The sequence below is a fragment of the Corvus kubaryi genome, unplaced genomic scaffold, assembly GCF_017639235.1.
Source record: "Corvus kubaryi isolate FWS band 111438036 unplaced genomic scaffold, C.kubaryi_AGA036_p1.0 37357, whole genome shotgun sequence".
In the NCBI taxonomy this organism is placed as follows: domain Eukaryota; kingdom Metazoa; phylum Chordata; class Aves; order Passeriformes; family Corvidae; genus Corvus; species Corvus kubaryi.
Genome location: NW_024581117.1, coordinates 13,186,102 through 13,212,474, shown reverse-complemented (window position 1 = coordinate 13,212,474; position 26,373 = coordinate 13,186,102). Strand labels below are relative to the sequence as shown.

General features: G+C 42.1%; 1 protein-coding gene across 34 annotated transcripts in view; it reads left to right on the top strand.

The window, feature by feature from the left end:
- ANK3 (ankyrin 3) overlaps positions 1–26,373 on the top strand; it is a 345,762-nt gene that overhangs the window by 263,038 nt on the left and 56,351 nt on the right. For 11 of the 34 annotated variants that reach the window (XM_042033324.1, XM_042033319.1, XM_042033326.1 and 8 more), the window contains exons 22-29: positions 160–255; positions 3,266–3,338; positions 3,528–3,590; positions 11,181–11,304; positions 13,076–13,087; positions 14,242–14,344; positions 19,708–19,814; positions 23,762–23,794. In XM_042033324.1, coding sequence (XP_041889258.1) covers positions 160–255; positions 3,266–3,338; positions 3,528–3,590; positions 11,181–11,304; positions 13,076–13,087; positions 14,242–14,344; positions 19,708–19,814; positions 23,762–23,794 — 611 coding nt within the window. The remainder of the gene's footprint in view (positions 1–159; positions 256–3,265; positions 3,339–3,527; positions 3,591–11,180; positions 11,305–13,075; positions 13,088–14,241; positions 14,345–19,707; positions 19,815–23,761; positions 23,795–26,373) is intronic. The other 23 variants (XM_042033317.1, XM_042033318.1, XM_042033338.1 and 20 more) reach the window with 9 other exon arrangements.

Sequence of the window (26,373 nt, the reverse complement as noted above, 5' to 3'; positions counted from 1 at the left end):
TTTCATCTCACTTATATATCCTACTACCCAAGTATTTATTTCGATCAGAATATGTAAACATTTTTTTCTTTTATTTTACATTCTTCTGTAATTAATCAGCAGTTCCTACACTTTTCCTTGCTAACGTTCAACTTCTGTTGCAAACGTTTCAATTGCTAGAATGGAAACACTGCCCTCGCCATTGCTAAGCGACTTGGCTACATTTCAGTTGTTGACACATTGAAGGTGGTGACAGAGGAGACCATGACTACAATTGTAAGTACAGCTTAGTTCAGTAGGGAAGGGAAGAATTTTTCCAAAGCCAGAGTGTAACTGTAACTAAACTTTGTGTTCTGAGATTCCAGTCACCTGTTTCCTTTTAGCAGTATAAAGCTGATATTAAGTAAAGCATGAGCTGTCTATTTTTAAGGTAGCAGGCACTGTGAGAATGTACACAGAAAGAGCACCAACTGAGCAGAAAATGGCCAGTGTAAAGGACTGGTCATAACTGCAGTGTTTCTCCACACAATGTTTATCCACACATCTTGTTGTTTAGGGAACAAGTTTGCAGCTGAAAAGATGTTCCTACAGGCTTGTGTAAACAGAAGCTGCTGCTGTCCTTGGAGAGCATTTCCCAACAGTCTGATGTTTAATGGCTTGAATTTGCCCTAAGAGAACCCATTCCAATATAAAAAAATTCTTGGAATCTACTTAAAAGCACCTCATTGTGTGGTTTCTGGCCCCTTGCATAGGAGGGTGAAAGGCTGTGCTCTGCAAGCAGCCACAGTCAGTGCCTGCAACCCCAAATATCCATTCCCTGACGTGGATGTGAACTCCAGCTTTTTTGTCATGCCTCTCAGGAAGCATTAGCCAGGAGACACTGAAGGGACTAGCACTGGTCAAATATTGCCTGCTGTCAGAAAAATTCACAGAATCCAAAGTATTTCTCAGAAGGATCTTTTGTTCACTAATGTTTTGCCAAATTGCTCTCTGAAGAAAACAGTTTTGTGAGGTGAGACACCTCCTTGCACTACCATAGTAAAAAAAGCCCAAATTGGGTCTGAAGAACATAAATTCAGAATATTGGCTCCAAAATAGCTTTTTCCTTTCAGCAACTATTTTTCTTCTTCTGATTAAGAAGATGAAAATGCACATGTATGTGTTTTTAGACATATCAGGGGTGGAAAACAGTTACTGTGTGTGCTCCATGTTTTGTCATCACCCCTTTGTGTGGTCTGTCTGTGCAAGCAGGTGGTTGCAATATGATGATGAGCTTTTTGGATGACAGGCAGATTTTAGTTCTGTCACTGCATGCACCTTTTCTTCCTATGACTTTCCTGGCTGTGGTTTCAGTAGTTTACAGAAAATCCACCACACAAAAGACAAATTTCAGAACAATAAAATGTAAAGGAATATGCTGAAAAGTGCTACTGATTTTTTTTTTCCCTTACACATTTTCTCCATGTTTTCCCAGGAACAAATTTCTCTTCATAAAGATTCCAAAACGTTCTTCCACACTGAAAAATTTGATAGAGAATATTATACAGGATAGCAAAACTTGAACGACTGCCTAGTACACAACTAGGTAGCTGCAGGAAAAGGACACCTTTATGCTAAAAACTCTCAATATCACGAGGTTGTTCTTGGCTTTTAGAATCAAGAAGATGGGCATGTTTGTGCTGCATAAAGAGACTGACCAATTATCTTCTGTAGATGAAGAGTAGAGAGATGGTGGTTCAGGCTGTGAATTGTGCTGGAGGAAATGTTAGATGCTGAAAGATCTATACAACCCCAAATACTCTCAGGAGAAGGCCAGAAATAATTTCCCTTAAAATCAGAATATGCTGCTTATCAGTGTGTAATTTTGAGACTTTGGAAGTCTAGACATGAAATCTGATTTACAATTGAGGGCCTTAAAAATTCAGTTTGACTGCTGAGACTTACATTTTTGAGGCTTGTGGCTAAACAACTCCCAAAGCTAAATGTAAAGGAATCAGGGATGAACATAGCTAATTTTACTATGATTTATACTCAAACACCAATTTAAAAAAATCCAGTAGTACCTGAAAAAAGTCCTGTGATTTTGCTGGTTTAACAATGTGTTAAGAAGCTTTGCAAATAATTCCCACAAAATGAATTGCATGAGGCTTTTTATAGGTTTTGTAATGTTTGAGCATGCAGGAGCTCTTCTGCTTATATCAAGTGATGGCAGTAGCCCAAGAAAAGTGAAATGCCAAGTGAGTATTCATAAGGCCAGAGAAAAACTGAAATCTTTTAAAGTAAATGAAAATGGAAAGGCTCTTTTGCCCTCCTGAATCTTTTAACGATTTCTTATTTGCATAAGAAGCATGAGAAGTAATGATGTTTAAAAAAAATACAATATAAAACCCCCATAAAGATGGGAGTGGGTTTTGGTTTGGGTTTTTTTGTTTTGTTTTGTTTTGATTGGTTTTGGTTTTAATTCCACTGCACTCCTTGAATGGTAACTCGCAGAGTCTCTTGTCTGACCCAAACCTTTACCAGTGGTTGTTGTGCTGTACCCCAGCTGGAAAGTAAAACGTGCATGTGTATGTCATTCATGGGGTGCAGGTATTCTAGGAACAGATTTCAGGCATTCAGAACCTTTTTTTTCCACTTTGATTTTTTTTTATAGTGGTCTTTGAGTCTGAATCAATACAAACATTGAGATGAAAGTCATCCAACCACTTCTGAGTGTCTTTCATGCACAAATCCCTTCAGGGATGTCATTTAGCTTGCATGTGGTTACAACTGTTCTCATTTGTGGGAAAAACACACAATTCATGCTGAGGCACCTCTGAAAAAAATTCACATAGGTTCAGCCTGCTCCCAAATTGCAGAAGTCTTCTGATGTCAAAGGAGAAAAAGTTCCCTCAGAAAGTTTGGTTTTATTAGAGATGACATATTCCTTGCTCAACATTTAGATGACTACTTAACTTAGAGTTCTTATTAAACCCCCTAAAATGAAGTTCATTTCAGTATATTTGATTCTTCTTTTGATATCATCATTTAAGCTTTCAGCTCATGCTTTTTCTGCTATGACAGTATGAACAGTTTAAAAACCAAATACAGCATTGCCTACTTCTGTAGGCTTTTAAATGTATAGTTCAATGTATCTTTAAAATAGAAAGTGAATAAGAAGCTAAAAAATTAAGTCTTGCTTTTCTAACTGCAGATAAAAATCTTACCTTGCATTTAATTTTGAAAATAACTAGAATTTTAAGAAAAATGATGCCTGCACTCTGAAATTACTTTTTTTCTGTTACAGACTGTTACAGAAAAGCACAAAATGAATGTACCCGAAACCATGAATGAAGTTCTTGATATGTCTGATGATGAAGGTATTAAAATTTCTAAAAAATTTTTCACTCTTTGTGGTTGCAACAAATGTCTGTTTAAAAAACCCAAAGCTAACACACATTATGAGTTGGATGTAGTCATTACACATTTGTTATTGTTTACATTGATTTTGTTGACATATCGATCGTCTGTGCTTTTTTTTAATTATTTTGTTTATTTAAATCATGCAGTTCGTAAAGCCAATGCCCCTGAAATACTCAGTGATGCTGAATATTTGTCAGATGTTGAAGAAGGTATTTGTGCGTTTTTGTATTGCACTGATATTTAACTTAAGCCTCTTCCTTTTATTTCATCTGTCTGAAAATTAATCCTTTCAGATAATTTTCTTATTATCCCACTAACAATAACTTCTGCTTTACAATTAAGAACGCTTTCAAAAATTCTTTGGGCTATTGCTGATAATCCTCTAACTTTTTTCTGAATTTCTTACGATTTTTTAAATCAAATTACCTTCACTTTCCTGAAATAATCATTTTGCTGCTGCTTCTGTAAAGTGAATAACTGATTGAGTAAGTGAATAATTTATTGTTTTAACTGAAAAATGAAATACGAAAGAGACAAAAGGGTGAAATAGCAAAACACTTTGGAAGAAATGGCTGATAGTGGAAGTAAATGGCAGAAAGGATGAAGTTCTTGTTTTTTTTAAAAACAAGTGACTATGTTGAATTTTCTTGGTTTTCTTTAGTCAGTCTCTCTTTCTTCATCCCTATTGATGTATTTACTTTTAATTTTCATAGCAGTCAAGCAGCAAGGTGTAAAAGATATTTCAGTTCTTTGTGTGCAGCTCTTGTTTAATTCATGCATTGAGGCTTTTGGTTTGTTTCCCATCTGTCATTGTGTTCCCAGCGCTGCAGTTCCAAATGGATCGTGTTCTTACCATACATGTGTGGTTTCCAAATAGCTCTCCTAGGCCATTGTACTGCTCAAAATACTGCATTGTTTCAGCTGACAGGAACACTGATGCATAATAGTGTGAGTTAATAGGGCAGGAACTTGTTGTGTCCCACTGCACAGTGAGGGACAGACGAGGAACACCCCTGTGGGGGCCTGGGTGCTGGAACTAAAGATGTAAATGGAGTCTTCTAATGTATGGGATCATTTGTAAGGCCAGATCTGTGGAGGGTTTTTCAAGTCCCTAACTCTCAGTTTAACAAAAACCAAACCATCAATTAGGAATGCAGGTAATACAATTGATTCCTGGCATATTGCAGACTGCATTCCGCAGTTGTTGTTGCCAGGGGAGCTGAGAGACTCGTTTATACATAAACAGTCCTGCTCTGCATCCTTGTGTCTGAACTGGAGAGAGGGATTTGATGGATGGACAGCTCTGTGGATAAGGAATTGGCTGGATGGGGCACTCCAAGAGTTGTGTTCAAAGGCTCAATGTCCAATAGAGACCAGTGATTTGTGCCGTTCCTCAGGGATGGGGATTGGAACTGGTGCCATTTCACATCTCTTTTGGCAGTGTGCACAGTGGGATCAGTGCACCCTCAGCAGGTTTGCTGATGACACCCAGCTGTGTGGTGTGGTTGACATGGTGGAGGGAAGGCATGCCACCCAGAGGGACCAGGACAGGCTGGAGAGGTGGGACCGTGTGAAACTCATGATGTTCAGCAAGGCCAGGTGCAACATCCTGCATCTAGATCAGGGCAGTCCCTAGCACAAATACAGGCTGGGTGGAGAATGGATTGGGAGCAGCCTTGAGGAGAGAAGGACTTGTGTGTATTGGTGAAGGAGGAGCTCAGCGTGACCTGGCAATGTGCTCTCACAGCCCAGAAATAGCCAACCATGTCGTGGTCTGTGTCCAAAGCACCATGGCAGCTCTCACGAGACCCCACCTGGAGTGCTGCATCCAGCTCTGGGTTCCCAGTGTGAGAAGGACATGGAGCTGTTGGAGCAAGTCCAGAAGAGGCCACAAAGATGATCAGAGAGCTGGAGCACCTCTCCTGAGAAGACAGGCTGAGGGAATTGGGGTTGTTCATCCTGGAGAAGGTTCCAGGGAGTCCTTAGAGCACCTTCCAGTACCTAAGTGGGACCTATAAGAAAGCTTGAGAGTCTTTTTACAAGGGCATGTAATGACAGGACAAGGAGAATGGATTTAAGCTGAAAGAGGGTAGGTTTAGATTCAATATTAGGAAGAAATTCTTCACTATGAGGGTGGTGAGACACTGGAACAGGTTTCCCAGTGAAGCTGTGGATGCTCCATCCCTGAAAGTGTTCAAGGCCAGGCTGGATGTGGCTTTGAGCAACCTGGTCTAGTGGAATGTGTCCCTGCCCATGGCAGCAGAGTTGGAACAAGATGATCTTTAAGGTCCCTTCCAACCCAGGTCATTCTGTGATACTGTGATGACAGGGTCTTTTTCAAACCCAGCAGTGAAAGGGAGCTCACAAATCAGATAACAGGCATTTTATTAATCTGTGCTGAGCATTCCAGTGTGCAGGGCTTGTGATGAATTACAGGCTACATAACCACTGGCCTGTTTCTCTTTCCTGACTTGCATATCTGTAAGGACAGCTCAGTGAAGCCCATCCCAACTCCTCAGTGTTAGTGGGGTATTTATATACAATGCATCCACTTACACCAGTCGAAACAAATATGTTCAAGATGGTAAGGCACTCTGACAAATCTCAGAGCCAGGGAGATGATTTCCAAGTGGGAGAAAGGCACAAATTTAGCAAACAAATCCAAGCTTTCCCTCGCTTGGCTGGCATTCATGTCATCAGCCAGAACTCTTCAGTGAGACAGACTTGTTGAACGGCTTCTCAATGGGCCACAACGCTCAAGGTTTCTCTCACAAGAGAAATTGAAGACTTGGAAAGTAGAGGCTCAGAGCTCGGAGACAAATGTCAGGAAACCATTTCCTTGTGTTTTGTGTCTTGCTGTGCCCACTAAATAAGTATTTACATGGGAATTGTGTAATTTCTCTTCCCTGCTGAGGACAGTTTGGTTTGGAGTCAAACTGGTTGAGAGGAGAGATTTTTTATTCTTTTTCCTAGACTACTCTGGCAAATCTGCCCATATGAGGTTAAGTGCTGGGAAACTGCTACACCACAAAAAAAGAAACGGTGTTTTTTTGAAAGACACGAACGGGATTTTGTGGGGAAAAGAAATGAAGGCTCACCTTCATGTGTAGCAGGGAGTTGTACAAGAATATAGAGCAATTCTGAGGCAGAGAGTTGTACAAGAATATAGAGCAATTCTGAGGCAACCAAACATGTGCTGTGCTTTTATTTTTAAAGAGATTTCAAATCTTATAAATGTGAAACCTGAGTCTGGGAGAACGTAGTCTTTCCTCTCGCTATCTCCAGCTGTGAGCTCGCTCCCCGTGCAGCTGGGAGTCCCAGCCCTGTGCCCACGGCCATGGGGCTGGTGGGGAGCCAGGGCTCAGCCGTGGTAAAGCACAACTCCTGTTGTCTGCAGGAGGCCTGGAAGGAATCCCCTCCTCTGCAGCTCATGCTTATCCTCTCAGCATCCTCTGCAGGAGCTTTAATCTGGTGCAGGGAGCTGGAGCCCTGCTGTGACTGCCACAACCCTGCCATGAGCTCTGTCACAACAGCCCTCCCTGAAGCTGCTGCTGCTGTCCCAGAGGTGAAGGGACAGCAAGCAATGGGATCTGATACAAAGAGGAGAGAGACTGTGAGCAGTGAAGGGCAAAAAGAATCCAATCCATAAACCCGATTAGGTGTGGAGAGTTTAGACAGTTATTGTAAAAAAACAGTTATTCACGAGCTTTTAATTTTTTTTTTTATTTGGCCTTCAGTAGTAAACAAACTTTTGGGTGTAAACCAGGACACTGTTTTAAACCCATTTAATGGAGATTCCTGCCTCAACAGGAATAAGTATCATGCTAATCAATCCCTGGAAGATTAGACAGGTGTCCTAACAGAACATGAATGCACGCTGCCTGATCCCTGAGTAGGTGCTAAGATACAGCAGTTTAAGTGCTTTTAAGACAGGTCAGGACATCACCATGCATGAAAATCTGGTACTGGTCATTTTGGGAGGGGTTGATTTATTAGATTTTTAAACTCAGTTTTTAGAGTTACTTTGGCTCCATAGAATTTCACAGGTTCATAAAAGTTTCAGTGGTTTGGTGTTGGCTTTTCTCCATACTTCTGTGAGACCAAAACCTTGGCTACAACTTAAAGCATCCTCCTTTTCCATGTGGCTCTACCTCTTCTGCCATCAAGGCTGCTCTGGACAGGCTGGGAGGAAGGAGTGGCAAAATCCTCAGGTATCTTTAGCAAAGCCAAATGACAAATGCTCATCTGGATCCCAGCCTGTGATTAAATTTTGTCTGGGACTTTACCCAAGCCACATGATGCCTTCTCTCCTGCTGCCAAAGAGCCTGTATTTCTCACTGGCCTCTAAAAAGAATACCTGCCCTGTGCTCCTGCAATTCCCAGCTGTAGGAGACGTTCTGGGGGACCAGAAAAACGGGGAAAACTTGGGATGAGAAAGGTGATAAGAGGTAAGGAAAAGCTTCTTGGGGAGAAAAGAGTAAAAACAGTAGAACTTTCTATCCTAGAAAATAAAATCAACAAAACTGCACGAGGGATAAGCTAGAATGTATAAAATAATGGGTGGAAAGTGAGCAGCAATGTCTGCTGCCTCTCCAGAAGTTTAAAAATAGGGGGCATCAGTGAAACCAGCAAGAAGCAGATCCAGCTTAAAAGGGCTGTTCCTCCTGCACCAGGTAGTTGACTTTTATGACTCCTTGCACAGGCCCTTGGTGCGGGGAGCGTAAAAAATTTATACAAGTTCAAAGTGTAACTGGAAGAATTTAAAAAGGAAAAAAACCCCAGACCTGTTTGTGACTATACAAACCTCTTTCAGGTTAGAAAATATGTGCTCAAATCAGTGCCAGCCTAGAAAAATCTCCTGGAGGACTTCTGTAGGTCCATGTTCCCACAGTGTCCTGGGAAGTGTGGCTGCTGTCAGAGACAGAGTGCACTAGAACTGATGGGCCCTTGCTTTGACCTACTGCCGCTGTTTTTCCCTGGACTTTGAGCTGTTTCCTCCACTTGTGATAGCTGTGTTTACCCGCTGTTAGCAGGGATATCACCTTTCTTCGACATGGAGCATATTATGAAGGGAAGGATGGCAAAGGCAGCAAAGCAGTGTAGTATCCTTTGGTGATTTTTCATCGGTGCCTCATTTTTGGGCATTTCTCTATTGATTGTGTTCAGAGATGAGTCTTATCTTCACTCTTCCTCTCTGCAGGAATTCCGTGTGCTGTGAGCAAACACTGCTCACTGTTACCTGAAGCGCAGAGGATTAGGCTGCAGCACCTAATTAAACAGAGTGGGATTGCTGAAACGTGCACCACCCATTTTGCTCCAGCCTCCCACGATCACAAAACAATGTCTGGAATTCTTTGAAATTACCACTCCTAGATGCAGTTTTTCCTTTGATGAGAGCATTTCATCAGAGTAATCCTGCCCTGGCTGGATTAGCTGCAGAGCAGGATAACATCTAATGTGTGTTACAGCTCGACGGAAATTATTTTTTTATCATTCTCCTTGCCTTTGACAAACGATGCTCTTAAAGAAAATGCCTCCTCTGCTCCTTACAGTGGCGTAGCGCTTGTCTTCAGGTATTGTAAGGGCAGAACTTTCCAAATTTAGTGTCCCAGTTCGTCGTTGCTGAAAGTTGCCCGGATCTCTCGCCCTCCCCATGCCGCTTCCTCGCCTCCCAGGCTTCGGTCCGGTTTTGTCCCGGGACACCAGCCCCCCACAGGAGGGCGGGGAGGGAGGGTGTGCTGAGGGTGGGCTCCCCCAAGCCCCGGGGCAGCGGAGCGGCCGGGGGTGGGCGCGGGGGAGGCGCCGGCCCCGGGCGGGGAGGGCGGGCGGAGGCAGCGCCTTCCCGCAGCCCCGCGCTCCCTGCGCAGCCCCGGCATCGAGTTACAGAAAAACTACACCCTCGCAGCACCCCTATTTACATACAAATAACTGGAGTGCCTGCATTTATGTCGCCATTCAAGAGGCTTGCCAAGGGAGGCTGTAATCCAATCAGCAGAAGCTTTAGAGGGATGTCTGCAGAGTGATTGAAAGGGGATTTTTATTTTTTTTTTTAACTTACTATTTTTCGTTTTGTTTTATATTTGCCAAGAACTTTAATCTGACTTGAGAGGACAAAGATGCACATGTCCTAAAGTACATACGAAGAGATCAAGATGTTTAGAAGATCTCAGTTGTTGTGTGGAAAGCGAATATGACCCACAGGGATTAGTTTGCTTGTGCTGGTTTGGAGATTAAGTCTAAATCACTGCTTAAGGACTAATAGGACTAATAGGAATTCTTGGAAACACCAGGGAAAAAAAATCTTATAGACCAGGCTGGTGAAAATGGCTTTCCAAAACAGTAAGACTTTTTAAAGTTTCACTTGATGTATGATGTTTCTGTTTCGGGTTTTTGAATGCTTTCTGGTGTATTGTGGACATTTTAGGTTTTTAACTGCTGCTTAAAGTACTGGTTGTTGCTGGGCTGGAGGAGAAAGTTGGTCTGTTTGTTTGCCGTTCGCAAAGCAGTAGCTGAACGGGTATTTTTAGACTTGATTGTTGGTTTAAAACCAGAGTTCGCCTGTGGTTTCCTGAGTTTAGTGAATGGAAACTAGTCTAAACTCCTTGAATGAAAGCGGGAAGCGTGAGGCTGGGCTTGGGAGTCACTTACCTTCGGGAACGCGCTGTTGTTAAACTCTGTTGTGCAGTTTAAACTTAACACACCTAAAACGCGTTCACAACAAAGGAGGAGAGTGAATGTCGGCAAGCCATGAGTTTACAGGGAGCGCTCTCTGCTCTGCGCGGGTGCGGGAACGGGGCGGGGGGGTGGGAATCCAAAAGCCGCAAAAGGCATATTTTGGACTTGCTCTGTCAATGCAGGAATGTAGGTTTGCATGATGTAATGGCATGCAAATGCTCCCCGCCGGGCAGCTGCTCCGTTAACCCTTTGTGGCGCCTGCCCGCCTCTCCCAGCATCTAACTTTCCTTCCTCTTGGGGTTTTTTTGATAAATAGCTACGGCTGTCCTTGTGTGCGGATGGCCGGTCCACGTGTCCCGGCGGTGCCCGGGGTCCCGCCCCGCTCCGGGGATCGGCGGCCCCGGCTTTGTCCGCGCCGCGGGGATGGGGCTGCACCGCCCTCGGTCCCGGCTGCCGCGGGGAGGGAGAACAGGCTTCGGGAAGCACTTACCTTCGGAAATCAACCTGGAGTGCGGAGCAGTTCTTTAAAAAAAAAAACCAAAACAAAACATCCCGTCTTACATTCAGACTTCCAAAAGGCAGTGAGAAATACCCAAGGTGGAAGGCAGGCCTCTTCCTTCCCTCAGCCTCCATTCAAGCTCGTTGCACTTCTCAGGACTGGTGGGCAAACAGGCTGTCTCTCACAGCCAGGGGTTGGTTTGGTTGTGTTGGTTGGTTTGTTGTTTTGGTTGGTTGTTTTTTTTTTCCTCGCACGGAATGATTCAACTTTGTCAGCTCGGGCTTTTTTCCATAGGGAAAGCAAAAGTGAGTGCAATGATGCAAAGTACAGAAGAACTCTTTAGCTTGCTGAAAGGATTGGGCAAAAGTCATCCCTTGTATAACTTTATTGGGTTTACGTCAAGGTGGAGTTTTGCTTCTTTCGTTTGCCCCCCAATAAAGTTACTTTCTCAGGCACATTCAGAGGGTGGATAATTAACATAGAACGTAGAAAGAGCCTTAGGGAAAGTGGGGGTGACTGGATTGATTCCTTTTTGGCGAGCAGGGCAGGGCGTTATGACTTACTAAGCACACAAACATCTGCCATACGTGTAGCTCTGATTCCAGCCTGGCTTTTGTACTGGCAGGTGAGGATGCAATGACAGGCGATACAGACAAATACCTCGGACCCCAGGACCTGAAAGAGCTGGGAGATGATTCTCTGCCTGCTGAAGGATACATGGGCTTCAGCCTGGGAGCCCGCTCGGCCAGGTATTGTATTTGCTGTTTCTCGTGTTCGTGTGTCACCACGGGTACAAGGTTTTACAAACCAAGCGCACTCTTCCACACAGCACTGGAGTCTGTTCTGAAGTGAAGTAGGGGGGGTGTACTTCCTTTGAAGCATATGTTCATTGCAGTTTTATTTCATATTCTTATTCATGTTGGCTTCTTATGGCAATGATACAGAAAACTTAACTATTCACTTTTTCTGGTCTCTGTTCATGCTCTGAACATCTCCAAGGTGCCTCTTTGCTAGCGGTCTGCAGCTGGTCTAGAAACTGATCTAGGCAGCCAGCAAAAGCCAGGTTTCTTTTGACTACTGCTGGTCAGACTGATACTCACAGTAGAGGGTTCCTTAATGGGTATGTTTTGCTGAAGAATGTAACTGCCAGAAAAACTGAATTACAATCATTTTGCTATTTGGTGCTTTTATTTCTTTAAAGGTGATAGTGAGTAATCCAACTGAGAAAGACAACATTAAAAAAAAATGCTCCTCCCCACCCCAAGAAAGAAAGAAAAAAAAAAAAAGTCAGGTTGTCCCTAAATTTGTTGCAGGATTTAATTTGACAGGGAACAGATTACATGCTACAAAAAACAGTCCAAAGTTTCTGTGAACCTGATAAAACGTTGTAAAATTATTATGTTGTCTGACTAATGTTAATTTCAACGCAGGTACTTCTAGATCAACATTTTAGATTTCGTTTTTGAATGTTGCTAAAGCTTGCAGTGTGTGTTGCTCAAAACAGTTAAATCTGTGTGAGCAGAGATTACTTCCATAGTTGTGGATTTGCAGTGTAGTTACTGACAGTTGAATTGTACGAAGCTAATAATTAAACCTCATAAGCTGGAGCCCTGAGGGCTTTTTCCTGTGCTGTAGTTTAAAGATCTGTTTTAAAAAGTGAGTTCATTGTCTAACAGCAAATAGCAACTCCCATAAGGTAAAGCCTAGATGTCTACCCTTCAGTCTTGTTTGTTATGGCTGCATTAGAAATGCAAGCATGCAGTGGAAATTTGCTCTTTAGTAGTCCCCAGCCCTGTTGTGCTTGATTTACAATTTTTAGGGAAGTTAATAAGTATTTATGAGATAATACATTCATGAGAAATGCCAAAATGCTTTTAAATAGTCCATTAGCCAGAAAGTCAGCAAATTAGATCTGAAGGGAGAACCTCATGTCATTGTAAACTGAATTAACAGAGCTGACATGCTGCTTTCAAATCTGGTGTGAGCGGGGTGATCACACAGCGCCGTCGCTGTGGTCAGTGCTGGAGCAGGGCAGAGATGGTGCCGAGGGAGCGTGCTCTGTGTGCAGAGCCCAGCACTGATTTACCTGACACCCTCCACTCCTTGCAGCTCCCTTCTTGCTCAGAGTGCTCCCTGTGCAGGTGGGAGAGCAGAATTCCTCAATCACAATCTGTTAGGGAGATCTGAGGGCTCAACCCCATGTTATCTTTTCTTTGAGAGAAGTCTAATATTCCCATGCTTCTGGTTTTAGCAGTGCCATTACTATTTGTTGCTGCGTAGCTCATTTTTTGCATTGCCCATGTTATGCTCAGAGGAGACAAATACAGTGTTTTTTTGTGTGAAGTATTTTATTTAGCAAAAAAAGTATTCTGTGGATGTATCTTACTGCTGATTCTGAGTGTAACATTAAGAAATGGACACATTAAATGTATAAGCCATCCAGCCATAACATCTTGCTTTTCCTGTCTGATTCTTTGCTTTCTATTTCTCCTGTTTCTTTTCCACTGTAAATTGCTTTAGTCCAAAAGTCAGGTAAGAAGGCATGGCATCGTGTTACATCTCTCTCATCTTTCTGCTGCTGCCATTGCTCATCTTCATTTTATTCAGCATTGGAAAGTGACATGCTTTTATTTTGGGGAGCAGGGGGTGGGTTCAGCCCTAGAGAATATCCCTCTGTTATAACAAATATAACTTAAATTCTTTATGCCCTTTATCATGTAAAAGTCTGCTTAACATATGCCTACAGTGTGTAATTAAAATCCCAGTTCTGCTTCCAGCACAAGAAGGAACGTGTGCTAAGGGATTAGAGAAATTCAATTAGCAACTACTAAATGCATGAAACACGTTGTAGAGTTTTGAGTGTGAAAAGTGTTGCTAGTTCAAAAGTGTAATATGTTGGTGGATGTTGCTTTGTATTAATTCACCTTTTTTACTACTTTATTTTTTGTCACGTAGCAAGCATGTCTAGGCCTGCAGCATGTTTTTAGCACATACCATAATGTACCTTCCAGGGTTAAATGTAAAACACTCCTACGTTGGTTTAATTGCAACACGTTAAGAGTGATCATAGTTATTTCTAAATAGTTTAACGTGCACAAAATAATTCCCAGAACATCAGCATCTCTACTTAGTTGTCAATAAAAATTTATTTCTCCTTTCGTTTCAAACTTACTATCCTTTCCTTTCTAACTATAGGGATAACTGTGGTGTTTATAACAATGTCAGAAGTGGTTCACCCACAAAGAGAATGACATGACATAAAACTTGCTCTTAGTTAAACCTGCTTCAGCATCCTGAGCTGTGTGGGCAGGCACTGTGACCTACCCACAGCTCCTCTGGGACCTGCCCTCGTGGGTCGCCTTCAGGATTAGGGCATGGAGATGTTTATCAAAGTTCATCTAAATACTTGAATACACTTTTCTGGATTTATTCTAAAACCACAACATCGCTGCCAAAGCAGTAAGCATTTATTGAGATTTTGCTTATGCATATTGTAGGGAAGGGAATATTTAACTATAGCCAAATACTTTTTATTCCATTTTCCTCCTTGTATTTATTTCACAGATTATGTATATTTTGCCATCTTATGCTATCCCTGGAAGTTGCATGTATTAATTTTATTATTTTTATTTTCTGTTCATCTCATTGTCACCTGCACTTTCTATGATAAATGGTAAATACAACAGCCTCCGCTCCTTCAGTTCGGATAGGTCCTACACGCTGAACAGGAGTTCCTATGCCCGAGACAGCATGATGATCGAAGAGCTGCTGGTCCCAGCAAAGGATCAGGTATGTGCTGGGGCTCTGCCACCAGGTAGCTGTGCTTCATTTTTGCAGGGGATTGCAGTGTGGAGCCCTCTCTCAGCTGTGCTGCCAGAGACTATGGCTGCTCTCTTAGCTGGTGAAAAGGGGCAAGAACGGAGCTGTGAGCAAGAGATGGTGGGGTTACCACTTTGTGGGTTTGATCCTGCAAGGGACAGGTGGTGGGGTCCCAAACCAGAAGAGCCTTTAAAGGACCAGTAACATTTCTGAGTGTGGGGTTGGTTATTGGCTGAGGTCAATGGGTGCTCCTGCAGGCCTCGTGTATCTTTAGAGTGCTTTGATAAGCTGGGAGCAACGAGTTTTACACTAAGCAACCTTTGGACTGCATGGACTGGGAATTACTTTGGCCTGTTCTGTCCACATGGAGGGGACTCCAACTGCTGTCCTTGTTTTTCCACTCTTGGGAAGAATTTGGCCTTGTAAAGATTAAGCTATTATAGACTCTTCAGTTTATGTATCTTCCAAACACTTGTGCAATGACTAATACAACAAAAGCAGCATCTTTTGACCTGATTATAGCGTGGGAAAGCCTTTCCAAAAGCTGGGGATAATGGAGTACTGTATGCTTTGTTTCTGAGTTCCTCATATTTTCCTTGGTAGACTTGCTTCAGATTTCCAAATCTAACTGAATTGCTCAAGAGTTTCTTGATACACAGAAGTCAAAGATCTGCTAGGAAACTGAATAAAAATTCACATAAAAACCCTCACTTGGAAAGGACTGTGGAGTGGAACTGTTGTTTATATCCTGGAAGAGCATAAGGTGGATTGGAATGAAACAGAGGTTTTCTGCTGCTGTTTTCACAGACCTTTCCTGCACTGGGGGTTATTGATCTCAGAGGATATTTTCATGGGGAAAAGGGTCCACAGAGCAGGACTTGTACATTTTAAACCTTGATTGTATTAGTCTGTAAATTCTGGTGTGGTATAAGCTTTTTTTTACTACAGCTTTTACACACAGTTCTGGTAGCGTTATGAGAATGGCAGAAATTGGATTCTGCCTTTAGCAACAGAATGTTTATTATTAGATTGTTACTTTTAAGCTAAATGCTGTAAACCTCCAATAACCATAATTTGCAGCAGCCATCTAAGGGGGAGTTTCCAAAGCTTGAATAGCAGTGATTTTGTGGTTTTGTTTGGTTTGAAGTCATAAAACAAAATCTGCAGCTACTGGCACTGGGCACAAGAAATTCTGTGTCAGGGCTGAGAACCTAAAGCTGCTTTGATGCCTCCTAATACTAACACTTCCTTAAGAGTTTTTGATATGATGGAAACTTCAGAGGAGAGGAGGACTCCTTAATGTGAGAATATATTGCATTGTTGTATGATTCTGGCTACTTTTGTGATTCCCATTAAAGTAGATGGCACGGATTTAGCAGCTAGGGTGCATCTTGTCACATAACAAGACTTAAAACCAGCTCTATGCTTAACAAATCTCAAAGAATGTGGTAGTGGGAAAAAATGTCAGTCCTGTCTTGAGAGGTTAGTAAAGCTGTGATTCTGTGCAAAACAAATGTGAAAGTAACAAACTATCTTCATGAGAAGTGGAGACCAGCTAAAACTCTCTGCCATGGCTTCTGCAAACCTCCATGTCCTGAGAAAAATATATCCATTCTTGGAATTGCTGTGGTTTTCTGCCCAGCCCTAGCTTTTGGCTGAAGCAGGAGAAGTGCATTTGGGAGACGGGGAATATCCCTGCCCCTCTTTCTCGTTCCTCTGTACGTTAATGGGCTCCTAGATAATCTCTGCTGTGGCAGTAGAAAGCAGGGGAAAAAAGCAGTAACTTGTGTTCCACCGATGGAATTCACAGGAACAAAGATCACTGTGGGTTGAAACCAGTATTCTAAAAGTCCATCTGGGAACTGAGAGGAGTTAAGGCTATTTTGGGAATCACAGTACTTTGAAACAGAGCGTTCCATTGCCTGTCTGTATATGCCATTTCCTCTCCTTTTGTACAGTGCAGACCTGTCTGGAGTTCATGGCAACAGCAAAGTCAGTTATTGGGAATTAATTTTATCACAAACATCAGTAGAAGAGTAAGGAGCATTTGCCAACCTCTTGGTCAGGTTAAGATAGAAGATCCCGTGGCCACCTCTCCCCAGGATCCCTGGTAAACTTGGGAGTCTGGAAGTAGTCAAATGAGGATGATTTGAAACCATTCTTTACTGAACCTCACTGCCAGCATAACACATGGAATGTTAGAGTTTCTAATAATTCCTTAGAAGTCCCAATATTCTCCATTGTTTGCCTTTGGTGGTTTATTGCTGACCCTGTTCACAGGGAATTCTGAATCCAGGCCACACTGTACCTCATAACCTGGCTGGAGCAAAGTTAAAATTTCTGTGTCCTGGCGTGTTACCTTGGATGCAGCAACTCGGACTAAGTCCAAATGACTTCTCCATGGAATAACTTACATCAACCTCTGAATTTAATCAGCCAAAGGGAGGATGACTTGGGCTGTCCATTAAATAGCAGCTTGCTGAATCACTTCAGTCTGGATAAATTCATCTGGGAGGAAGCCTAAATTCTTCTGTTTGCTGAACTCTGATATTACACAGCCTGGATATTCAGTTACGCAACTAGCAGGATCCTTGCCAGCAGAACCGTCAGTATTTTTATACACTCATTTGCATCTCAGCCTGCCACACCCTTTAGCAATGCATTTTTAATCTCCCTCAGTCCAGGGAGGGAACACTGGGACCTGACCAAACACAGAATGGATCCTGTGATTTGATGTTACTGACAGTGTACTATCTTCTGGACTGCTTATATTGCAACTTACATAGGAAGATTTTTTTTTTTTTTTTTTTGCCTGCATGGAAAATCCAGCACCTCAACAGCCTGGAAAAATGAGATCCACAGATGTGTACTGTGTGTAAGAGGAGTGTGTCCAGCTATCAGCTTTTCCTACTCTGCTTCTGCGCCAAAATCATTGGCTGCGGGCTTTGGGCTTTTGCTAGCTCTAAATAAGTCCAAAAGATCTGTTTGAGTGCACTTGGTCAGAGAGGAATGCTCTAAAACAAAACAGTCACCTGGTGTACAGACCATGTCTCAGGACAAGGAACTGGACTGAGGAACCCCACCTACATGTGTAGGCAAACCTACAGCACATCTGTGAGCGCAGTGGCACCTCTGTCTAGCACAGGTTATTTTGGAGTGATGGTATTTCCTTGGAATTTATATGGTCCTATGTTTAGTTTTCTATATCCCACTGCTAAGGGAGCATAAGCATTTTTCCTCTGTTACAGGAAACCTGACCCCACATTTCTTTGTTGATGTGTGTCCTGGTGCATGCCTGGGCCTCGGTGCAGTGACACTGTTACGGCTTAGCCGGCCTTTCAAGGACAAACACCAAATTGTGTTGTTCCTTTTGGCCCCTTTCTTATGTTCCTTTGCTTTGGCCTATTTTTGATGATAAAGTTTACCACTGAGCAAAGTAATAGATTTATTTTTGTTTATGTAAATTTTTACAGTGCCTGAAACAACCTGTCTGAATCTTACACTGTTTGGTATCAAAAGTAATAACGTGCTCAGTATGAGCTCTTATAAATCACTTGGAATAGCAGAAATCCACAGTGATGGCTTTCCTGCCTAAACCACAGGCTCTCCAGCAAATGTTGGAGAATCTCTAGTATCTTACTGGAAAGAGTAACAAAACTGTCTTCATTAAACTCAATTGCAATACATTTTTCAAATGGTGCTACTTAAGTCCACTTCGGTGGCTTAATTGTCATTCTTTTAACAGCATTCATTTTCTCTTTTATGTCTGATGGTGTATTTTGCTGTTTAACGCAATCAAGTTTGCCCTTCATTGTTGTTGTCTGTGCTTGAACCATCAGGCCTCAAGCACATCTGTTACAGCACAGAGTTTAACAAAAGGTCCTTAGTAGAAGTGTTGAGGTAGGGAAAAGAGGAGGCATCGAGCCAGGAGGTTGGACGGGTGGCAGAGCAAAGCTGCACTCTGCAGGGATTTCTGTCGATGGGCAGTAAATTACAGTGTCAGTAGTTTTTGGAAGGCAACCTGGAATCCTCATTTCTAATAAAAGAAATGCCTAAGGAGTGCAGTTTTTTGGAAACCCCAGAGTGATGGGAGTGTTGCACATTCTGGCCAGCAACACAGCAACTATCTGCCTGCTTATCTTGTGGAGGCTACTCAAGAGAAGTATTTTTGTGTGTTTATGACTGAATTTGCCAGATCTACTTCTAATGCTGATATTTCTATTCAAAATAATTAATCTGCACTACTAGTCTGTGTCAGCATGGAAGAAAACCCCAGTGGAAGTAATAAGATTTCCCCATGTAGAAGCGTGTGCTTGGCTCTGCTCTGACTTGAACCCACTGAATTTGATTTGAAAACAGCCCATGAGGTTTTAGTCCAAACAGGCTGCTCTCTCTAGCTGCATTTGCCTCTAAGCAGCAAACAACCTACTTACAGGAAACACTGACATCTTTAACACCATCTTGGGTGAAGATTGTGTGTGTGTGTTGCTTCTTGACTTAGTTTTGTTGATGTAACTTACGATGGTGCTTCTTAAATTGTGGAGAAGGTTTCACATCCACCCTGGAAATAGGGGAAAACAATATTTGAAGTTTAGTTGGTTTAATTTCCTAAGACAGGAGAAACAAAGGAAAAAGAGTGTTTTGCAGGAATGGCTTTGCTGCCCAGTAAGAGGATTTATAGCGCCAGGGAGGTTGTGGGGCACAGGATGCATGAATGTCCATGTGCGTGGGCAGCAGGAGAAACAAATCACACCTCAGTGCCTGTCCGAGGGGAGTTAATTATAGCCTCACAGGGTTAAAGCTATTTCTGTCCAGATGAGTAGGGACAGTGGCACTCCACAAAACAGTGCCCATGTTGGTTGTGTATAAAGACAAACCAACCCCCTCCTGCCTTCACAGCCTCCGTGAAACTCCCGGGGAAGTTATTCACAGGTTCTGCTTGAATAAGGATCTATCCAATGGCATCGTCTGAGGGGGAGTGTTACACTGCCTGGCTATATGGTGTATGACTGTACTACAAATGGTAATTTTCTTTTCCAGTCTTTTTAACCTGGCACATAAAAGTAAGTAAAGACTGGGGACAGACATACTTGAAACGGAAGGAAGTGCCAGAAGTGGGCAAAAGGAATGTTTGAAGAAACAAGAGTTTGTGTGTGTATTTCATGCTTCTGTTACAGGATTTTCAGTAATTTAACTCTGAAGATATCAGCACTGTTAAATGGAAAGGATCAGGTCTACATTTAATATAATTATATTAACAAGCTTATATTTAAGACAAGTGTTTCTAATGTTAATTTTAAATTTCAATTTATCTGTTTTGTTTTGTTTTGAAGCACCTGACGTTTCAAAGGGAGTTTGATTCTGATTCTCTCAGGCACTACAGCTGGGCTGCAGACACCTTGGACAATGTTAACCTTGTTTCGAGTCCCATCCATTCTGGGTAGGTCACTTAACAGTTTTCCTTTATCTTTAGATGTGGAACTGTATTGTTAGCTGCAGAATACAGCCTGCTGTAATGGCTGATAACATGTCTGTTCCTGCTTCACTTGAAGCCAGTGGCAAAATTCACACTGACTTCAAGGAGGGTGCTTAATAACAGGAGTCAGTCTAAATTCTTGCATATCAAACCGAAAACTTGCTTCTGCTCTTAATTTTCTGAATGCCAAAACACTGTAATCCCACAGGCTTCTCTTTAAGAGCCCTGTTTTGCTTTTTCTGTTGCTTATGCTTTGCTTTAAGTGTCATGAGATGATTTCGTTTGCATTGTATTAAATTATTTGGAATATGAAATCAGAGATAGAATGTTATGCTTTCTGTTCTTTCGTAGAGGAAAAAATGGGGGGCTTTAATTTGATCTCTTATTTTATTTATACCTTCAAGCTCCTGCCTAGTCTCCAATATCTGTAGTTTGATTTTAGTGGTGCTATTTGTTTACTTATGAGTCATCTCTGTAATTTAGGTGCTTCTTGACAGTGCCACATAGACTTGATTTAAATGCAGTAGTAGTGATGTCTGAATGCATATTGTAAAAATTTGCAAATGAATGCGTAAGTAATCTTTGCATATTATTAGATTGTCTAGTGTAAATATTTGTTGCTTAGTTTTCGAGATCAGGACATAAAATCTCATATCCGTTTTAATTTACTTCCCCATTTTGTGACTAATTGCCTTCTTATCATAAAAATGAGCGCGGCACATACCAAACAAAATATTTCTTTTCCAATACAGCAAGCCCTACAAATCTAAAGCTACAGTCCCACAATACACATAAGCACCTGCTGAACAGATCTATGTAACAGTGGATTCCTAGGTCCCAAGCTGATAAAACACTGCACATGGTCAGTGCTGGCATTAAAATGTCAAGAACTGCAGTATGTAAAGACTATTGGTTGTCATGGAGTGGTGCATTGGCACAGGACCTCAGAGAGCTGGTAGCCCATCCCCTTGCTTTACTGTGGGATAAAATGTTGTCAAGGAATTCCTGAAATACATTTAATGTCCTAATAATCATTAAAAAGAAGAGATTCCATAGGCCCCCAGCTTCAGGAGTCCACTATCTTTTGTTACAGTATTTCTTCCCCTGATAGTCAGCTTGACATTTCGTTGCTGTAGACTAAGCCTGTTTCTTGTCATATCCACAGTGGTCATGGGGAGTAATGTCTTCCTGGTCTCTTAACAGCTGTTTTCTATGTCAGAAGGCACATAATCCTGTCTTTTAGACTAAAATGCCCCGGACCCTCCTAGGTGGTGCTTTCTGCATTTCAGCACATTCCTGCTGCTCTGGCCCAGCTCTCCCCTCTTCAATGAGAGCTGTTTATAAGCCAGGATCGCCACCTCTTTGGTCTGACACAGTCCCATAACGAGAGTTATCCTCTTGGTAGTTTCAGTTTCTGTTGGTGGATGTTTGTGATCTGCTACAATTTCTTGGCTCTCTTCTGAAATCCTGAAGTTTGGTTATTTTTTACACTGGAGTTGTGCTTAAGTGTTTGGTGTCTCCCATCAGTTTGCATTTGTCTCTATGGCATTTCAGTTTGTTGGTTCCTGCCCCTTTTTCCGTTTTTTAGCAAGAGAGCTTTTAATTCTGATCCTGTTTTCCAAAGACTTTTCAGACCTTTTTTTCTGTGTTGAAATCATGAAGACGTCGGCCTAGTATCTGTGCCAGGACAAGTTCCCTTTCCCTTTTAAGCTTCCCTTTCAGGAAAGCTCTGATGGTATCTCTTTTGAGGTAGCTTCTCAGGTGATCCTGCACTTACCTTACCTGTACTGTACCTCCATTGCTTGCTGAGATACTGCCACACATCAAAGAAGGAATTAAAATTCATTTGACATGAATTGCTCTTGCCACTTATATTTTTGGTTTGTTTTTATTTTGAGGACTGGTGGTAGGCAAGGTGAAGTATCTTGATTAACTACCTTGATCCTTTAGGTGCTTGTAGAATGGTGATTAAATAATTTATTCCTGAATATTTCCTGGTAGTTTGGGTTAGAGTGACTGGTCTGAAATTTTCTGGTTTCTTTTCATCCTGATAGAAGATAGGCCTGATGTTTTCATCCTGCCAGTCCTCTGGGACAGCACTTGCCTGCCCTTAGGTCTTCAGCATGCTCACCAGTGGTTCCAGCCCTCTAAACATATATTCTGTGGACATGGGAGCTTTCACACAAGATCTGCTCCCTTGGTACATGAGCCCTCTCTAATGCAGAGGTGGTCTAAGGTTTGCCCAGAGGGGAGCAGATTGTGGGGCTGCATGGCAGGGAGAAGACAGATATGCTCCAAACAGGTGTAGCTCTCCAAATGGGCATAAATCAAAATACTCTCCAAACATGTAGGGCTTTTCTGACCCATTACATTTCTTGTTTGACATAGAAAGTGCATCAGAAACGATGCTCTGAGGACTCAGTTCATGTGTTAGGAAAAAAGCCCCAAACCTTACTCATTGTTTATTTACTTTTCAGTTGTGGCCCTGTATTATAATATGATCCTGTTTGATTTTCTCAGTTATATTCACCTAGAGGCAATCAACAGATGTTCTGCTCTAATCTTCCAGTACCTCTGATATAGAGGATCATGACCTTTCACATCTCTTCTGCCAGTGTTTTCCTGAAAAGCAAATCCTTTTCTGCCTGTTTGGAGTGCTTCATCCCTGTCTTTGTCCCCAGTTCTCTCTGTGGCTGGGGGCAGGGGCTGTCAGTCCTCATGGTGTGGTGGCCCTGTGGCCAGGCTCTGACTCTGCTGCTCTTTGCCATTTCCACCCTCACAGGGCTCCCCAATGTGCTGTGCCAGGAGCTCCACTGCTGCCTCAGGTCACTCTTTTCCCCATTTTCCCACTGTCAGAAGAGAGCATCAATACTTGTTCTCATTTCTTAACCCAGGCAGAAGGGGAATTCTGGGAGCAGGATGTGGAGATCCAGCAATGTATCAGTGAAAGGAGAAGAAAGAATAAATTGTTGGCAGTGATTTCAACTCTTCTGGTTTTTCCTTCTTTTGAGCCAAGATGATGTTTTATGTTTTTCTTCTTGAGTTCAGATAAGCTGTTTTGCCAGCATATATTTTGAACAGGGTCCATTGTAAGCAGTACATTGAAATGCATCATGAATCTTGAGGCCTCTGGAAGGGTAGAGACCCTCACCAAAATGACCTTCAGCTGTCAGATGTGAGCTTACTCCTGCAGCTTTCCTAGAGTAAAATGTGGGTGTGCTCTCTTTGTGTTGCCTTTTTTAACTCCTTCATTTCCTTAGCTGAAAGACAGAAATGAGTGTGCCACACTGCCTTCCAATATTGAGAAACGCAGAAATACTGGATCCAGTCTTGTAAGGTGGAATAAATCAGATTTCTTGTTGTTGACTATATTTTAAATGTATTTACTCTAGTTTACTCCCACCACAACTCATTTTTGACAGCAGTGCAATGAGTGGCATGGACTGGTACTCCTTTCAAGCATCCTGCCATACATATGTTTATACATTATGCTTTGGAAAATAAACTGCTTTAGAAAAGTGCAAGACTGGTTTTCCATGGCACAGAGGAGCATGTTTTGGGAATTCAATGAAGAACTTGTGTTGCAATAAATTCTCTGCTGACTAGGTAAACTGCAAATGCTTTTCTCCATGGGCTTCTACATTTTCCAGAGGAATTATGGAGTTGTGCTGACTAATTAAATGAACACTCCCTTTCAGATTTTTTTCCTTGTGCAGCATATTTTATATGGCATATGTCATGATATGTGAAGCAAAAACCAGATAATTTCTAAAGCTGGCCTTCAAACATGTTGCTTTTGTTATTTTTCTGATTGTTACTTTTTCTTTGCACTTATTATTGATATTTTTCTGTTGCTTGCCTCTAATTATCTTACATTAATTTTCCCATTTGCTTTCTAAATTATTTTGCAGCTATTCCTCTCCACTCCCCCAGTATGATTCAAGGTGATAACTCTGTGCTTTCTGTGAATCCTCATTTTATTTTCTTTTTTTGAACTTCTTTTCCCACAGAGTGTGTGTAGATGTTTGTAGTGCATCCAACCACATCCTCATCCCTTCCATGTATTCAAGTAGAACTGCTCATTAGCTTTTAGCGTTGTGTTTTAGAGGTCATACTGTAGTTTCCATTATTAGTGCAACATTAATTTAGGTAAGCATCAGCTACTAATGTTTTTGGATAGAAAGTGCATGAAATGTTGTTGGAGTTGTTGTTACTGTTTTAAACGGTAAGTTACTAATCAGAAAGTTAAACAAGGAAATAATTCATTAATGTGCTGCTGACACTGATTGCCTTTCTCTGGGAGCAGTGTGCACAAAGGCTGATCTGCTGCAGGTTTTGTCCGTGCTGGAGGCTGCAGACACCAAAGCTGGAAGGGGCTGGCTCCTGCTCTGGGGCACAGGCTCATGTCAGGGGCTATTTACCCTTGCTGTGAGCAGTGTGCAGTAGCAATGCTAAGCTCTGGGTTACCAAGGCTGGACTGACCTTCAAATCTACAGCCTAAACATCCCTGGTAACTCAGGGACTGATTTTTGTAGGTTTTTAGTTTTAACTTCTACTGAGTATTTGTCTTAATTACTAATTTAAGACAGTTGATTTACGTGCCTAGAGATTTTTGACAATTCACTCACACATACTTCTCATCATTTAAATAGTTTGGGTACATAAGAGACCATCTTATTTGAGTGTAAGTTTTGGCATTTTTGCATTAGATGAAAGTCCCCTTTCCATTATTAATTCTGAGGTGGCTTAACAAGCCAGTAACAGTGTACACAATAGGCAGCTCCCCAAAACATTGCTTTGTGCTGAGCCATCAGGTCAAGCCCAGCCTTGCCAAGCTCCCCAGGTGGCTCCTCCGTGGAGCACTGACCAGTTGTGCCTCCCTGGAGCAGCTGCAGCTTCAGCCCTGAGGATGCTCCAGCCAGGCATCCCTCCACCCTGCACACTTCCAGTCTGAAATGGCCCCATCCCCTCTACAGACAGAAACCATGTGCATTTTTAAAAGGCCAGCAAAGCATCCATAAATGCTAAGATTATAATCACTTATAGAGTATATAATTTAAAGATTGAGCATATTGGTTTTGACACAGGTTTAATATTTGTAGAAAGTGTTTGGTTAGCCAAGATCCTGTCCCGCTGAAACAATTCCTCTTGTGAGGAGCTGGGATACCCTAGTGGCAACGTTTGGATTTGTTGGAGTGTACAGTGCATTTATCTAGGAGAGAAATATGGAATGTGGATACAGTTTTTCTGTATGAAAACTACTGTGAAATATTATGCCTCAGTATTGTAAAGCGTCTGGGGCATGAGAAATTATAAATCTGGGCTAGGGTCATCTCAGAGAGCAGTTTTACCCCCCCATCTTTACTGATGGATTTTAATTTGAAGAAAGGCAATGTAGCAATTTCTTGATCTGGAATTCAGCTGAACAACATTTCTATCCTACTTCCTGTATTTTATAGCTTGTGTCCTTACTCACCTCTCTCCTGCAGACCACTAAATACCAAATGTTGGTTTCCCTCCTGCTTTTGTGCAGATTTTTCCCACCCACGTTGGCCAGACTTCTGAATGCAGCTTATTTGCAGGCCTGGCCAGTGCCTGGCAGCTGCTGCTCTTGGTGTCCAGCTGGTCTCAAAGCAAATGGGGCTGTCTTGCACAAATTCCCAGTCACACTTCAGAGCACTTGGGGGCTTTTTTTCAAGAACCATCACAATCCCCCTGGATTATTGACTTACACCCTTAGTTCAGTTTAGTGTCAGGAGCCAGGAAATTGAATGGATTCACCTGTTAGTCATGTGAAGGTTTAGTTCTTAAAAGCTGGAAGTTTTGGCAACAGCCTTGAAAATAGTGAAGCCACATGATAGATGTGTCAGCTATGTCAATGTCTGCCTGTCATACAGGAGGAGCAAACAAAAGCTGTACTGGCTTCAAGACTGAGCTGGTAACTTGTGTCCCTCTTGACACCAGCCTGTCATTGCATCTTCTACCTGAAGCTATTCTAATTTTAATTGTTAATTTTAATTATTCCCTTGCTAATAGAAAGGATTTTATTCAAAAATATACCACTCATCATTTACAAATATAATTTCGTACCCCTGTGTTATAAAATGGAAAATTATGCACTGGAATGACACGAGCAAGTGCAATTTTTCTTTAATGTCCCCTTTTTTTGCTAATGAATTTTAATCTTCAAAGAGAAGTAATGGCATGATCCCCTCCAGGGAGCCAACAGCCTGAAGGAAGTTATGTTCTTGGTAGTCATCACTTATCTTCCCCATCAGTGGAAGCCCTTAGTAGCCTGGACTGACTGTCACCCATGGTGCTGGCACTTGCTCTGGCAGCCATCAGGAGTATTTGCAAATGAGACAGTGAGGAGGTTTTAAAGACTGAGGTTCCAAAAATAATAAGCATTTTTGATTCTCCTTTTTCTACACTGTCTGGTTGCTTTATGCATGTGAGGCTAATTACTCTCATTTGTGGACAGTAGAGCTAACAGCAACAAAGGGATGTTTTAAAATTCTAACAA